Source organism: Dendrobium catenatum, unplaced genomic scaffold (genome assembly GCF_001605985.2).
Source record: "Dendrobium catenatum unplaced genomic scaffold, ASM160598v2 fragScaff_scaffold_1067, whole genome shotgun sequence".
Lineage (NCBI taxonomy): Eukaryota > Viridiplantae > Streptophyta > Magnoliopsida > Asparagales > Orchidaceae > Dendrobium > Dendrobium catenatum.
Window position 1 is genome coordinate 1,529,743 of NW_021319529.1, and position 14,827 is coordinate 1,544,569.

At 35.5% G+C, this 14,827-nt stretch overlaps 1 protein-coding gene across 4 annotated transcripts in view; it reads left to right on the plus strand.

Moving 5' to 3' along the window:
- Positions 1–8,699, plus strand: part of LOC110115932 (caltractin) — a 39,824-nt gene extending 31,125 nt beyond the window's left edge. For all 4 annotated transcript variants that reach the window (XR_003701960.1, XM_028698340.1, XM_028698339.1 and 1 more), the window contains one exon: positions 8,488–8,699. Coding sequence is in view for 1 of the 4 variants with exons in the window: in XM_020849343.2 (XP_020705002.1) it covers positions 8,488–8,552 (65 nt within the window). In the remaining 3 variants the exon portion in view is untranslated. The remainder of the gene's footprint in view (positions 1–8,487) is intronic.
- The last annotated feature ends 6,128 nt before the right edge of the window (positions 8,700–14,827 follow it).

Genomic DNA, 14,827 nt, shown 5'->3' on the forward strand with positions numbered 1-14,827 from the left:
CCATGATGACAGTTCCAATGTTAGCTCTTCCGGATTTCATCCAGATCTTTATGGTGGAGACCGATGCGTCAGGATATGGAATGGGGGCTGTGTTGATGCAAAATCACAGACCTATAACATACTTCAGTCAGGTGTTGTCAACCTGGGTTCGATTAAAATCAGTGTACGAGAGAGAGAGTTGATGGCCATTGTCTTGGCCATTCAGAAATGGCGCCCTTACCTTTTGTGAAGGCATTTCATTGTTCGTACGGATCAGAGGAGCTTGAAGTACCTGTTGGAGCAAAGAATGGTGACCGAGGAACATCAAAGATGGTTGTCAAAACTTTTTGGCTATGATTTTGAGATCCCTAATGGGGCCCACTTGCTTAATTAAACAACATTTAGGAGGACACTCTGGAAACATGCCTTATTTCACCATGAAGTAAAAATAGGAAGAATAAGTTATAAAAAAATAGCGTTTAGGATGGAAAAATTGAATTAGGTGCTGTTTAGGGATTTTATAAGCTTATTTTGGCTTTAATTAGTCTTTTGGAGGCTATGGTTTGGGGCATCTTGAGATTTGCTGAATTTTGAGATCTAGGGTTTGTTTTGTTTGGGCTTTATGCTTTGCTAGAGATTTGGAGAGTATTTCTTCCTCTCAAATTGAAGAAACTTGTATCGTTGCTGTTTTCTTGCATCTATTAATGGATTTTTTCGTTGTTTCTCTCAGTTTTTTCTATTTTCCTAAGAAAAATTGCTGTAATTCACTGTTTGACTGCTGTAAACAGCAGCTATCCCACTGTTTTCCTTCAATTCTTGCTAGGTTTGCTTGCAAACTCAAGTATTACCCTTGGGGTTACTTGCGAACTGAAGTAATTCCTATCACAATGCTTCTTGCTCATGGCTCCTCTACTCTCTCTCTTCTAGTTGCTATGCATCCAACAAATATTCAATTCTATCCTCTCTCTTCTATATGCTGATGCGTCCAACTATGTCCGTCTCCCCTTCTCTCAACAAGTATGGTTTTTTCTTTTTAATCATTAAAGCTAGATATGAAATATGATGTCTAATGGAAATTTATTGAAATGGTAGTTGACAAGATTAAATATTGAGCATCATATATGAATTTTACATAAATGAGATATTTTATAATTTTATATTAATGTATATTTTCAAAGTGCATTGAACTTTAAGATTTGATATCTTTAGAAATCGTGCTTTTTCTGGATAAATGTGAACGTGTTATTAAAGATGGCATGAGTGTTGGTGCTAATGATGAATCATAGTGTGGGTTGCGTTAACTCGAATTAATTTGAATATGGTACTGATATTTAATTTTTTTAAGTTTTTTGCCATTTTGTAGGAAAATAATATGAAATGTGAAAGGAAATGACGAATGCTTACGTGCTAAAGCAATTCTTTTTATTAATAATATTATATATATTTTTAATGATTCTAAAGTTTCTCTCATGAAGTATATATAATAAGTGCAAGTATATTTCATTTTGTGATGTCTTTTGTAGAGAATGATATAAATTATAGATTTCATATTAATAATTTATAAAATATCACAACATATACATGGAACTTCGTATCCTACTTTTTTGCAGATGTCGTATTATTGTGTTTGTGTTATTTCATGTTCGTGCCCCGTGTTCATTTCTGCGATCATGCTTCTTCATAGATAGTCATTGAGGTTTCGGTAAAATTTGGGCTTTTGCTGAGCTTGGATTAGGCGGATTCATAAATCCTACCTCAAATGGTATTTAGGATAAAGTTAATGAACTGCTGCTATTGATGTTGCAATTTTGAAAAGATATCCCTGACGTTCCATGCTGTTTCTTCTAAATTAAGCTCCTCCATTACAGAAGATGTAAAAGACTGGTTCTACAGTAAGGGACCGTACCCATTTAAACCTAGCTAATTATGGTTTCAGTGACTATTCTGAGTTTCTCGCAACTTCACGATTTCTGTTGGTCAACAACAAAACGACTTGCTTGTATGATATAAATAGTCATTCTGTTTATTAATTTGATGTTAGTTATTTTTGGAACCATTCTGTATTTTCCCTGATTAATGATGAGAAGATTAATGATGTCAAGAATGATGACCCTTCTGCATTTTCATAGGGCATTCTGTTTTTGTGATGAATTCGGCTGGTGGCTGACACACCTAGTTGACTCGAAACTCTTGAATTTATTAAGAAATTGAAGAAAAAATGAACTCACCAAAAATTTGATTTAATAAGAGTTTTAAATCTTTAGATTTATTTTCAATTCTCACAAAATAAGTTCAACTTTATTACAATCTATTCCATATAAATTGTGGTCATGTTATCATGGCCCATTTTTTCCCCTTAAAATTACCATATGCCATTGGTGTTTACTTTTGTTGGACTTTTCACACCGAATGTTAAACCTTCCATATTTTTTATAGACCGCGGTTTGGAGTCTGGAGTAACTGTGTTATTTATATTTTGTTTTACTTATTTTAGTTGGTAGCCACTTTCGTTGTATGTCTCTCTCTCTCCCTATACACACACACACACAAATTTCCATACAAGCTGCACTTATCCTGACATGCGAACAGCAACTGTTAACTTTCTTTTTTTTTTGGGAAAATTTGGGGCATGAGCCCATCTATTTCTGTAAAAAGAAGAGATTACAAGAAAAAGTAACAAGAGCAAAAAATACAGCCTACGTAAGAGAAAACAAAACCTTACGCAGGCCAAAGAAATAAACCACAACTATACCCCAACTATACCACCAAAAACAACAAAAACAGTGAAATAACCAAAAAGTGGTAGAGGCACAAAAAAACTAGTGAAACCATCTGCCCAAGATGAGAACCAAAAACAATGCTTGAGGGAGAAGAGGGCCTCCCAGACGACATATAGACAGATCAGCCGGCGCAGCAGGAACCCGAGAGAGCAGAATGCAAGAAAACCTGTCAATAAGCGATGCTGAGTTGCTCTTAAATCCAGATAAAGTAACGGCTCCCAGGCATTAATGTCTGGACTCAGAATATTAAATTCGAACAAAGAGATCCCTGGTTGCCCGGAGGCCGTCCAAGGGGCCTGCTTAGGGAGCTTCATCATAGACCAGACATACCCGAAATAGCAGGCAGTACACGAAGGGACATCAGGGCCCGTGAAGCAAAGGAGCAACATTACAGTTTTTCCAGCCAAGACAAGGAGTTTTTCCATTTCAGCAATTTCTCAAAAAGAACACGTTTAATGCCTAACAGCAAAGTAGTAGAACACTGAGATTTACCACCAAACCTCCTGTTGTTTCTTTCTCTCCAAACATAGTAAATAATACAGCCAATCACCAACTGATAAAAATTCAATTCCTCCTTCTTTCTATTGTGTTCCCCATTTAACCAATCAAATAACTGCATAATAGTCGGTCTCAAAAGAAAGCATTGAGACCTAGGAATTAAGGCTTGTAAAATAGAGAAAGAGTAGGAGCATTCGAAGAACAAATGGGAAACAGATTCAGCGCTAGAGTGGCAAAGACTGCACATAATCGGAACATGAATCTGTCTAATACGCAGCGCATCAGCAGTTTTTAAACCCCCCATTAAAGCCAGCCAAACAAAGACCGAATGCTTAAGAACACACCTTTTATGCCAAACAAATTTATACCAATTGCAAACCGGCAAATCAGAATAGTATTCATTTAAGTAATGCTTGAAAATGGCATTGCTTTTGTCTTTACAAAGCAGACAAATGCCAGCACATTTGTCTAAGACATTGCAGCTATAAAATGCCTGCCAACAGCCGGTGACGCCAAGGGATCAGGGTCTCATAAGATTACCAGAAACAATAATCAAACAGACTACAGTCAAGGAATGTAAGTCATTGGAAAGCATCCCCCAAGAACTCAGCATAGTAAACACCATGAACACCAATGATCCATTTCAGAGATGGGGAGTTAGGGTGATCTTAAAATTGAAGAAGGAGGCTTTAGCGAATCCATACAGATTTAGGTGATGCTCTCCAAATTTAGAAAGCATTAAGCTTGGACCGGTTTCCAGGGAGAAATGTACTTATGAAGAAACATGAGGATAAAGGATGAGCAATGTACATCCTAGGAAAATAAACCTGAACAGTTTAAAAGCATGCTGCAGAGCCGCAATTAAAGGGATCCCCAACCCCCTTAACCTGGGCAAGCCAAAATTTTATGCCCAAGAAACCATGTGCAGTTTCTTGGAGGGAAGAAGAGTCCCCAAAAAATAGAAAACCTAGCACAATGCTTTTTATAGAATTATAAACATATTTTAGGCATAAATAAGCACCCCGAATCCAATACGCAATAGTATTCTTGAATTGTAAAATTTCAAGTATTGTAATCTCCCAGCAAAAGAACAACAGATTAGGCTTTTCCAACCATTTCAACTTCCTGTTATTTGCTATCCATAAGGGGTAAATATTCATCCATTTTAAGCCTGTAAAATGATAGAGGAATTAACCAAGTAGGATATCTTGTTAACAATGGTATGCAATATTCAATCAGTTACATATATCTTGTTGATTTTTCTGGTTGCTTTGGGAACATGATAGAGCATTTATCTCGGTTGAGTATAAAAGGCCCGAAGAGAATTGCAAAATCCAAAAGAACAGAGTCCAGGATCCGACAATTGTCTAAGCTGGCTCCCCAAAGATCAAAATATCGTCAGCATTACAGTAAATAGTGAGAGGAAATCATTTGAGCAATGCCTTAAAACCTCTTCCCTCAAGTAAATTAGAAAAAGCATCCATGACAAAGGCAGAAAAGATAGGGACTAAGAGGACACCCCTGCCTCACACCCGCCGAAGAGGAGAAATAACCTTCAAGAAGCCACCGTGAGAACAATTGAATAGTTCACCCCGAAATGCAAGCTCTGATTCCATGAGTGAACTCCTTAGGGAAGCCTTTTTGATTACAGTCGTAGCCGAGTAAAAAAACTCAATGAGAATTACAGAAATCAAAGGCCTTTTTATATCTAATTTTGCACAAAAGATTATAGGCCGACCTCTTTTCCCCGCATAGTATAAATGTCACTAGCCCAGCCCAAAATATTGTCCGTAGAAACTCTGGATTTCACAAAACCCGCTTGATTATTTTTAACAATTAAACACATAACAGGCTTCAATCTTTCAGCCATCACTTTAGCTATAATTTTGTACAGGACATTACATAGGGCAATTGGCCTAAAATCATTGATGTTTGCCGCATCCTTATTTTTTGGAATGATGGCAAGCGCAGTGGCCTTAATTCCGTTAGGAAGGAAACCTTTAAGAAAAAAGGATTTGATAGCCTTACAAACCAAAGGCCCAATGATATGCCAGCTAGACTTGTAGAAATGAAAATTGAACCCATCAGGCCCCGGAGCAGCCATAGATTTTCCCATGAAAACAACCGATTTGATATCTTCATCAGTGACAGGGCTAATAATAGAGCTAGCATAATCAGCAGGTAAAACGGAACCCATAGGAAAAATGCCCAGGTTCATACACGGCGGGGGAGAAGGATTGTAAAGCTCTTGGAAGTAATGGATGATGGAGGAAACAAGCTCTGATCTGGAAGAGTTGGGGTTAGAGGCTGTCACATTAATAATAACGTTCGAACAAGCTTTTCTTCTCCTGATTTTAGAATAGAGAAATTTGAGATCATCTTCACCGTTTTTAATCCAATTCACCTTAGCCCTTTGAATAATCCAAGAAGCTTGCATGGAAATAAAATTGCCCAACTCAACATTAATATCCTTAAAAGCCTGATTGTTAAGAATATTAATGTGGTCCACATGCAGATTATTCAGCAAATCCCTCTGTCTAGAATGAAGCAAGTCAATATGGGAGTCAACAGAGGAGGAAGAAGCCCAACTTTCCTTTTTAATACCTCTTTTAAGCATTTTCAGAAAATTGCAGAAATGTATAAGAGGATTTCCTGAACAGGGAGAGCTGATGAAGTCAAGAAGGAGAATCCAATATTTGTCAATACATGTCCAGTAATTTTTAAATAAGAACCTGTGCTGAACCTTAAAATTTCTTCCAGAATGAAGAATGATCGGGCTGTGATCTGAGCAGGATGGACTTTGATAAGAGCAATAGGAATCAGAGAAAGAATTCAACCAGCTATCATTCACTAACGCTCTATCAAGTTTGATGTGTATGGGATTGTCAAGACGTTGGTTGAACCACGAATATTTGCAGCCAATAGAAGGCAAGTCCATTAGCTTATTGAAGAAGATCATATTATTGAAATCAGCAAGAGAAGATTGTGAGATAGGAGTCCCCCCCAGCTTATCAGAGGTATATCTGCAGCAATTAAAGTCGCCCATGACAACCCAAGGAAAGCTCTCATCAGGAGCAGCATTAGCAATATCAGCCCATAATAATTTTCGATCATGAGTGCTATTAGCAGCATAAATAACGGATAGCTCAAGGACAGGGTCATTAGCAACAGTGATAGTACCAGAGATCATCTGAGAAGAGATGATATTAGAAATAAAATTCATCTTGGAAGCATTCCACTTAACCCATATTCTCCCAAAAATGGAGAGGGAGAAATTGTGACAGCTGCCTTCATTAGCAAAGAGACTGTGAGAGGAGTCAAAGAAAGGATCAAGTAAAGAAGCCACATTGATCCTATTCTCTAAAATGCAAATCAAATCAAGATTAAAAGATTGGATGAGACGTTTACAGCAAAGAACCTTATCAGGGCGGTTAAACCCCCTGATATTCCACGCCGCAATGGGTGGAAAAGACATTAAGAATTTGAGTGAGGCTGGGGTTTTTTGACCTGCTTCCCCTTAGCAGATTTTTTCGAAACAGCACTGGAATTTTGCACTTTACTCTTCTGAGTAGCTTTACTGTTTTTGGACTTAACCTCCTCAAAATCTTCATATTGTCGGTCACAGATAGGATCCAAAATAGGTTCCATATGAGAACAAGATTCCTCCTCAACGTTTAAGGCATCAAACTTATTGGGAGAAATGATTTCTTGCTGAAGAGAAGAGGGTTTGACAAGCAGGAGGCTAGAGGAAGAAGAAGCTTCCTCATTTGGAGAATTAAGATTGGGAATATCATTCACCACATGGTTTTCAGCTATCTGAATTCTTTGGGATTTCGGAAGACCAGAGGGGGAAGATGAAGGGGAATGAGGCTGATACAGCAAAGGGATCCCCTGAGCATTAGGGATCATAATGGAGGCAGCCGGAGTATCCTTGGGAGGTTCATTATTTTCAGTAATAACAGCTTCATCTTCTGGGATGTTCGGCTTAGCAACAGAGTAAACAGGAGGCCTAGAAACTCTATTACTAGTAGAAAAAGACCGATTCCGAGGTTTCCTGCTATTGCTTCTACCCCGGAAATTAGTAACCTTCTTGTCTTTATCATTGGTTTCCTTATCAGGCTGAGAGGGACAAGATGAAGAGTAATGCATTAAGGACTTACAGTGCTCACAGGGGGTTGGTCTCCATTCGTATTGAACTTTCAGGCAAACAACATCACCATCCAGCGACACCTTGATCTCTTCAGGATATACAGCATCTCGATCAACAAGAACACAGATGCGAGCAAAAGTAAGACGAGCCTTTTGTTCCGTCAGACTGTCAGCTGCAAGCGGATGCCTATTTTGCTCGCAACCCGCGACATATCCTCAGAATTCCAGCAAGCTAGCGGCAAGTTGTGAATTTTCACCCAGATAGGGACAGAGGAGAAGTCCTCCTTCTTAGGGGTAAATTTCGGGTGCCATTTCTGAAGCACAAAAGGTTTCCCTAACATGAACCATACACCTCTCGACCATACCATGTCGAAATCTTCGCTACAAGAGAATCTCAGGAGAAAAAAACCATCGCTCAGGGAGAGAAGCTGAACTGACCCTTTTAAGCTCCAAGTTTTTTTGATGGCTCCCAAGAGTGCTTCATAAAAGGGACGACGCCCGATAGAATAACCAACCAAGCAAAGCTTCCAATCCTCCCCACCTTGGAGAAGCTTGTCACCCGAAAAAGGAATCACATCGGGCTCTTCCAGGAAATGAGAAAATTTGATGGCATTCGAAGTGGAGTTGCCAGACACAAATACTTGAGACCAATCTTTCGGAGTAGAACGCGCCCCGATCCCAGCAGACGAGGCAAGCGGAGGAAAATCTGAGGGAAGAAGAGAAGGATCCATGCACACTAAAAAAGCGAAGAGGAGAGCAGGCCTCCGGCAGCGCCGGAGGGAGGAGGCGATTGAAGAAGGATCAGCAGCGCGTAAAGGAGCAGAGAAACCCTAGCGCACTGTTAACTTTCTTCATTTAGCCATGGTAACTTATCTGTATTTTTTTTTTCAAGACGCCATTGACTTCTTTTGTCTGGAACACTTCTATCATTACAAACCACTTTATTGATAATTTTTCATTTAGGTTTTATTGTGATAACTTGATTATTGCTTTCTTAAACACTTTTTAATACAAAAATATTATTACTTCCTACCACTTAAAAAAAAAAACTAAAGGACAGTTTTTTATGGTGGAGTTGCAGGTGATGGTGAGGTTGATGCAGATGAATTTATTTGGATGATGAAAAGAACAAATTATGGGCATTAACTTATGTAATTATTGAAATTATATACCTTGTAATAATGCTATGATATCATTATCGCCTCTCTGAATATTATAAATTAGGCATTTCCCCTATTGTATGTATAATTAACTAACTGGTTCTTTATTGATAGCTTGAGTTGCTTCAGATAACTTGTTTTGCCTGAGGTTTTTTTGTTTGGTTTTATTATCTAATCTATTTCATTCATGTTTTATTTTCTTCTTGCTTGGAATGTTCTTTAAACCAGGGAAGTGGTTGTAAAGTAAATAAAACTGAAGTTTTTGTTGCTAATTTGTCAGTTTTAGCTAAGATTTAATTTTTAAATAATTTAATTTTTATATCAATGCTGAAATGATACTATGTTCTGGATTATGCCCAGTTTGTTTGGATCGCAGCTTGTTATAAAGAGAATAGTTGGTGTAAACCTAGTATTAGATGGTTCAGAATATGAAGGCTGAAGTGGAGTTTTTAATTCCTGTTTTTTGAGTTTTGAGAAATTTTAGGTAGAACACTTAAAAATCACGGGAATGATGAAGTAGAAATTCATATGGAATTAGGTACGAAGATACAGAAAATCTAGAAAATTCTAGAGGCTGTTGGCGATTGTATTTTGTTTTTGTTTTTAAAAAATATATTTGAATTGTAATTTGTAGTTGTTTTATTTATTTTATATATAATAATAAGTCAAGTTGATTTTGAAGATGTACAAAATAACTAACAATGCTTTTAATTTTTAAAGATGAAAATTATCCTGATCACCACTTGTCTTTGTGAGCCATCAAGCACTGCCACTGTGTGCTCGTTGTCATCAATTTATTTAATAATACAAAAATATATTATATGCTAAATATTTTTTATATTAAAATATAATTGAAATAAAATACTAAATTAGAATATGATTTAAAATAGCCTATTAATATTAAGAAAATTTTGGTTTTATCTATTTTATAAGGTTTGAAATTGAAGAAGTATTCTAAAGTTTTTTATTTATTGTAGAAATATATAAAAAAAATTTTGTTTGCACCAAAATTCTCATAATTTAAAATTTTGAAGTGGCGCTCTAATTTATATAAGAGATTTTTTGAGCAATAAATTGATCAACACTTTCAATTCTTAATAACTTATACTTTGTGGTTATCATTCATTTGTGATTGTTTTGTGATAAAGCCCCAATACAAGGTTTAGTGATTATTGTTGAATGTTAGTGATGTTGTATATGTACACTTATAATTGTAAATATTGAACACTTAAAAGTTATTTTAGCATTGATTGAAATATATTTGGCACATGAATAAAATTTTTTAAACCTTATTTAAAATGTGTTTGTATTTTATAACCAAGATTGAAATATAGTTGAAGAGGGTTTGGTTAAGGTCGAAAAAGTTTCCATCAATGTTGAAAAATAATTCTAACTTTTAATAAGCTCGATCAAATTTCAATCATATGTTTGATAAAATTTTAACAAAATTCAAATTTTTTGTTTTGCACTTGACTTCTATTTTGGAATGAACATATTTGATTTACCTTGCTATACATGGTGATGCATGATTGAATTACATATAAAGTCGAGGGTGTGATGGAGAAAATTAGTAAGTGTTTTGAGTCATTTAAAGTTAATGATATCATTGTGTTGAATATGAGATGCATACACATAATATTTGAATAAGATGTCAATTATAGATGTGGAAAACAATACACTACTTTTTGAGGATGCACTATTGATTTTAATGAACTCGTTACTAAAGCTTAATAGTCAAAATTCACACTTATAAATTGAAAATTCACCTGTTATTCTTAATGAAAATGTCTTCAATATCGATCAACTTTAGGAGCACATTTTACAGTGATACATATATTAGTATATTTGGACACTTTATTGTTCTTATCTTTGGTTGTGTCCAAGTTTTTATTTGTTAAATTCAAGCTGTTATGATTGTACTCAACATGTTGTTCTAAAATTTGAGAACAAATTTACTTATAATATAAATCTACTTTTTAATATTTTATCTTTTATCATATTTACCTTATAATATATTGTTTTATAGTTGTTGATTTTAATATATATTTTAGTTAATAAGTTTGGATCTTCTTCGAACATTAAAAAATAATTTTGTTAATTTTCTTTTAAAAATCTAATTATATTCATCTTCAAATTATTTGAATACAAAATAAAGAAAAATATAGATTACATTATAATTATTGTTTACTAGAAAATTCATAGTAATAGAGAATTTGTGTTTAACATCGTAGACTTTTATGGTGGTCTAGCATTTTATGGATAAGAAAAGAGTTGTAAGAGACACCAAAGTTTTTATGTAAAAATATGAGAATTAAAAAAAATCATGAAGCATAAAATTGTTGAATTCATTAAACTAGTGTATATTGTTGTTTATAAATGATGTCATTCTCCATAATTGAAAAATATAGTAGACATAGCCGATAAAATATGGATTTCATGGTGGAAGTTGGAAGAACCATGAAGCATTATTGTTATCTTTCAGAGATCATTTATAGTATCTTTGGGTGGTCTACCTTAAGTCCAGAATTTCTTGATGTTGACATCATGAGTCAAAGTTAATGTCGATGGTATCCATCAATCTTATAGGAAATTTCATGTATTGAGCATCATTATTGAGGGTGATGGTAGGAAATAAGTTAGTGGATGTCAGCAAAGTGCATTAGCCTTATAAATAATGACATATATAAAAATTATTAGCAATGGTAGGCGATGAAGTCAGCATGTAGGCATTAGTATTGCATATTAGTCATATAAGCTATTGCGCGCGTCAATGTTATTGATGATAGAAGCACACAAAGTTGGCAAGAATTGGCATTGAAATCAATGGCTTCCATCTATCTTAAAAGTAATGACATGCATCAGTATTGTAGGCGATGGTGGGTGACCTTTGTTTGGTGATGTGATCGGGATACTGTAGTTAAGCGATGGTGGAAGGTAAACCATAATTGGATGATAGGGGTCAAGGGTGCCGTACTGGGTGATGGTGTTCAGTAGACTATAATTAGGAGATAATAGTAAGTAGACCATTATTGGATGACAGTGATGGTTGAGAGACTATAATCTAGTGGTGATAGTTGAGAGACCATTATCAAGTCACAGTGTTTTACGGACTAAAGTCATGCGATGGTGGTCGAGAGATTATGATGGTTAAAAATCATGCATAAGGGATAGTGGTCAGGAGACCTTAATCAAATGCAGTGATTGAGTAACAGTAGTTGTAAGATGGTGGTTGAGAATTATAGTTAGGTGATTGTGATCACATGACTATAGTTGGGTGATGGTCATTGAGTAATGGTGATTTGATGGAGATCAAGAGACAAGGGGTTCAATGGTGATGGTTTGAAAATAGTGATGGTCGGATAGTAATGATTAAATGGTGATGGCCAAATGATGGTTATCGGGCCATAATGGTAGAGTGATGATAGTTTAAGGGCAATGTTTTGGTGATGGTGGTTTAACAAGGCTAAAAATTGTGTTTTAATGGAATTGATAAAGAAATGATAGTTTAATGGTGGTGGTCAAGCAATGATAGTCCAAATACGATGGTCTGATAGTGATGATGTTGGTGGCTTGATGATAGTGGTCAAGTGGTGGTAATCTGATGGTGATTAAGTGGTAGTGTTTTTTTTTTTCATTTTTTGAAAGAGCAAAAAAAATTGCATTATAAACTAGAAAAGAGGAAACACAAAGATAAACAGCATGCTAAATGCAAGTTGCGGATTCCTCCTTCAAAATATTGACAAATGATGGAGGAACCATGTCCAAAAGTAAGTATTCCCACCAAAAAGAAGAAAAAACCCCAAAGTTAGCACAAAGATCCGCTAACTTATTACAATATCTCTTAATGCAATTAAAAAAAAAAAACAAAGTTCAAATCAAAAATAAAGGAAAACTTATCATTACCTCTTCTTCCTTTATTGAGAGCTTTGTGAATGAGCTTGATGACATTTGCATTGTCACTCTCTATAATGATACCTTTGTAATCATATCTCCATTTATTGATAACATCTTGAATGGATGTTATTGCTAGAAGTTCCAGATAAGTAATATCCTAATGAATATGAGGATAGCCGAAAGCTGCAATCAACCGACCTTTGTGACCTCTGACTACTCCTCCTATACCACCTTTATAAGAAGAATATAAAGTCGCATCAACATTTATCTTGATCCAATTGGGTGGAGGAGAGTACCAACGATCTTCTAACATCATAAGCTGATTAGTATTCAACCGGCCCATAGAGGTATAATTGGTAGATTTAGAAGCTCCTACATAAGTAATAGTCTCCACTGCAATGAAAATTGAGCTTCTTTCCTTCTTACCATGAACTAATTCATTTCTCTCTTTCCAAGTGAGATGAATAGCATTACAGTATATATTGGAAATGAAATATTTTGCTTTTCCAACCAATTTAAAGTATCTTCCTTGGATGAAAAAATTGAAATACCAATTCCCCAGTTATTTAGATGATGAATAACATCTATAATTTTCAAACAATTACAAACCACATGATCAATATTCTCCTCTACATTGCAACCTCTTGGGCAGTTCACCGTCCTTCCTATTCTTCTATAGGAAAGAAAAGCAAAAGTAGGCAAAGCATCATTTAATACTCTCCACCAGAAATTTTCAGCACGGGCATTCAACATAGAACTCTTTATCCACTTTCATCTATTAGAAGCAGGGGACTGTTGAACATTATAGTTAGCAACAATAGAGGTAATAGTTTTACCTGATTCCATATGCGTAAGCTGTAACTGATCTACTTCTAGATCATTATTGATTTGAATCATATAAATCAATTTTATAAGTTCCAGTCCAAAGAATTTCTCCAATTGTGTCATATTCCAGTAACCATCTGTTATAAAATTATTCAGAGAACAGAAATATGTCATATCCACCTGAGAATTAACAAACGTCGGCCATCTATTGAGACTTTTATCAAAAATCAAGATGTCCTCCAGAACATTAAGTGATTGGCCATTGGCAATTTCCCACCTCACAATTGGTTTCAGATGTTTGCTCCCGTCTTTAATAACCTTCCATTCCACCGAAACAGATCTGTTTCTGTTTCCAACACTCCAAAAAGAACCTTATTTAGGAAATAATGTTTTATGCAATAGATAATCACCCTCTTTTAAGTATTTCCAAGCTAATTTAGCTCTAAGAGGACCAACTTTGTTGATACAAGAATGCAGCCCCCTACCACCGTTATCAACAGATTCACAAAGTTTTTTTCCAGCTAACATAATGTAAGCCTTGCCCATTATTACTTTTATTCCAAATGAAATTACGACATAATTTTTCAATCTCTTCAAGGATTGATTTTGGAATTAAAGAAATAGAAGTATGAAAAGAGGGAATGGAAAGAATAACCGATTTAACCAAGGTGATTTTGCCGGCTAGAGACAAAAATTTAGAACCCCAGCTATTCAACTTCTTCATAACATTATCAATAATGAATTGATAATCTGATCGGGATAGTCTTCTCAAAGCCAATCTTGTGCCAAGATAACAGAATTCTTTCACCTCTTTATAGCCCAGTATGTTTTTATCTTCCTCTTCATCTTTTTGTTGATAGCTTTACCAAAAAGCAAACCAGATTTAGCTGTATTGACTTTTTGTCCAATCCAATTGCAATACTTCTTAATGATTTCCTTAATCAACTTCACATTAGTGATTTTAGCTTCATCAAAAATAATTATATCATCAGCATATAGGAGATGTGAGATTCTAGGACTATCGCTGCTAACCCGAACACCAATATTTTCCTTCTCCAAAATAGCATTTGAAAGTAGCTGTGAGCAGAGAATAAAAAGATACGATGACAAGGGACATCCTTGTCTAAAGCCACTACTAGCTTCAATCCAATTAGAAGGTATCCCGTTAATTAAAATAGCAAATGAAGGGTTCAACACACAACCCATAATCAGCTTAGAGAAGGATATTGGAAAACCAAAATATTCCAACACTTTGCAAAGAGTCGGCCACCCCATGGAATCGTAGGCTTGTTCCATGTCTAACTTGATAGAAACCAATCCCTTAGTAGCTTTAGAATGTCTGAACTTATGAAATAACTCTTGGGCAATAAGAACATGATCATGAAGTGCCCTTCCTTTGATAAAGGCCGCTTGCTCCACAGAAATCAGTTTTGGGATAATATTGTTGATCCTGTTGAGAAGAACTTTGGAGATTAATTTATAGACCGTATTACAAAGACTAATAGGTCTGTAATGAGCTGCATATATTGGATTATTGATTTT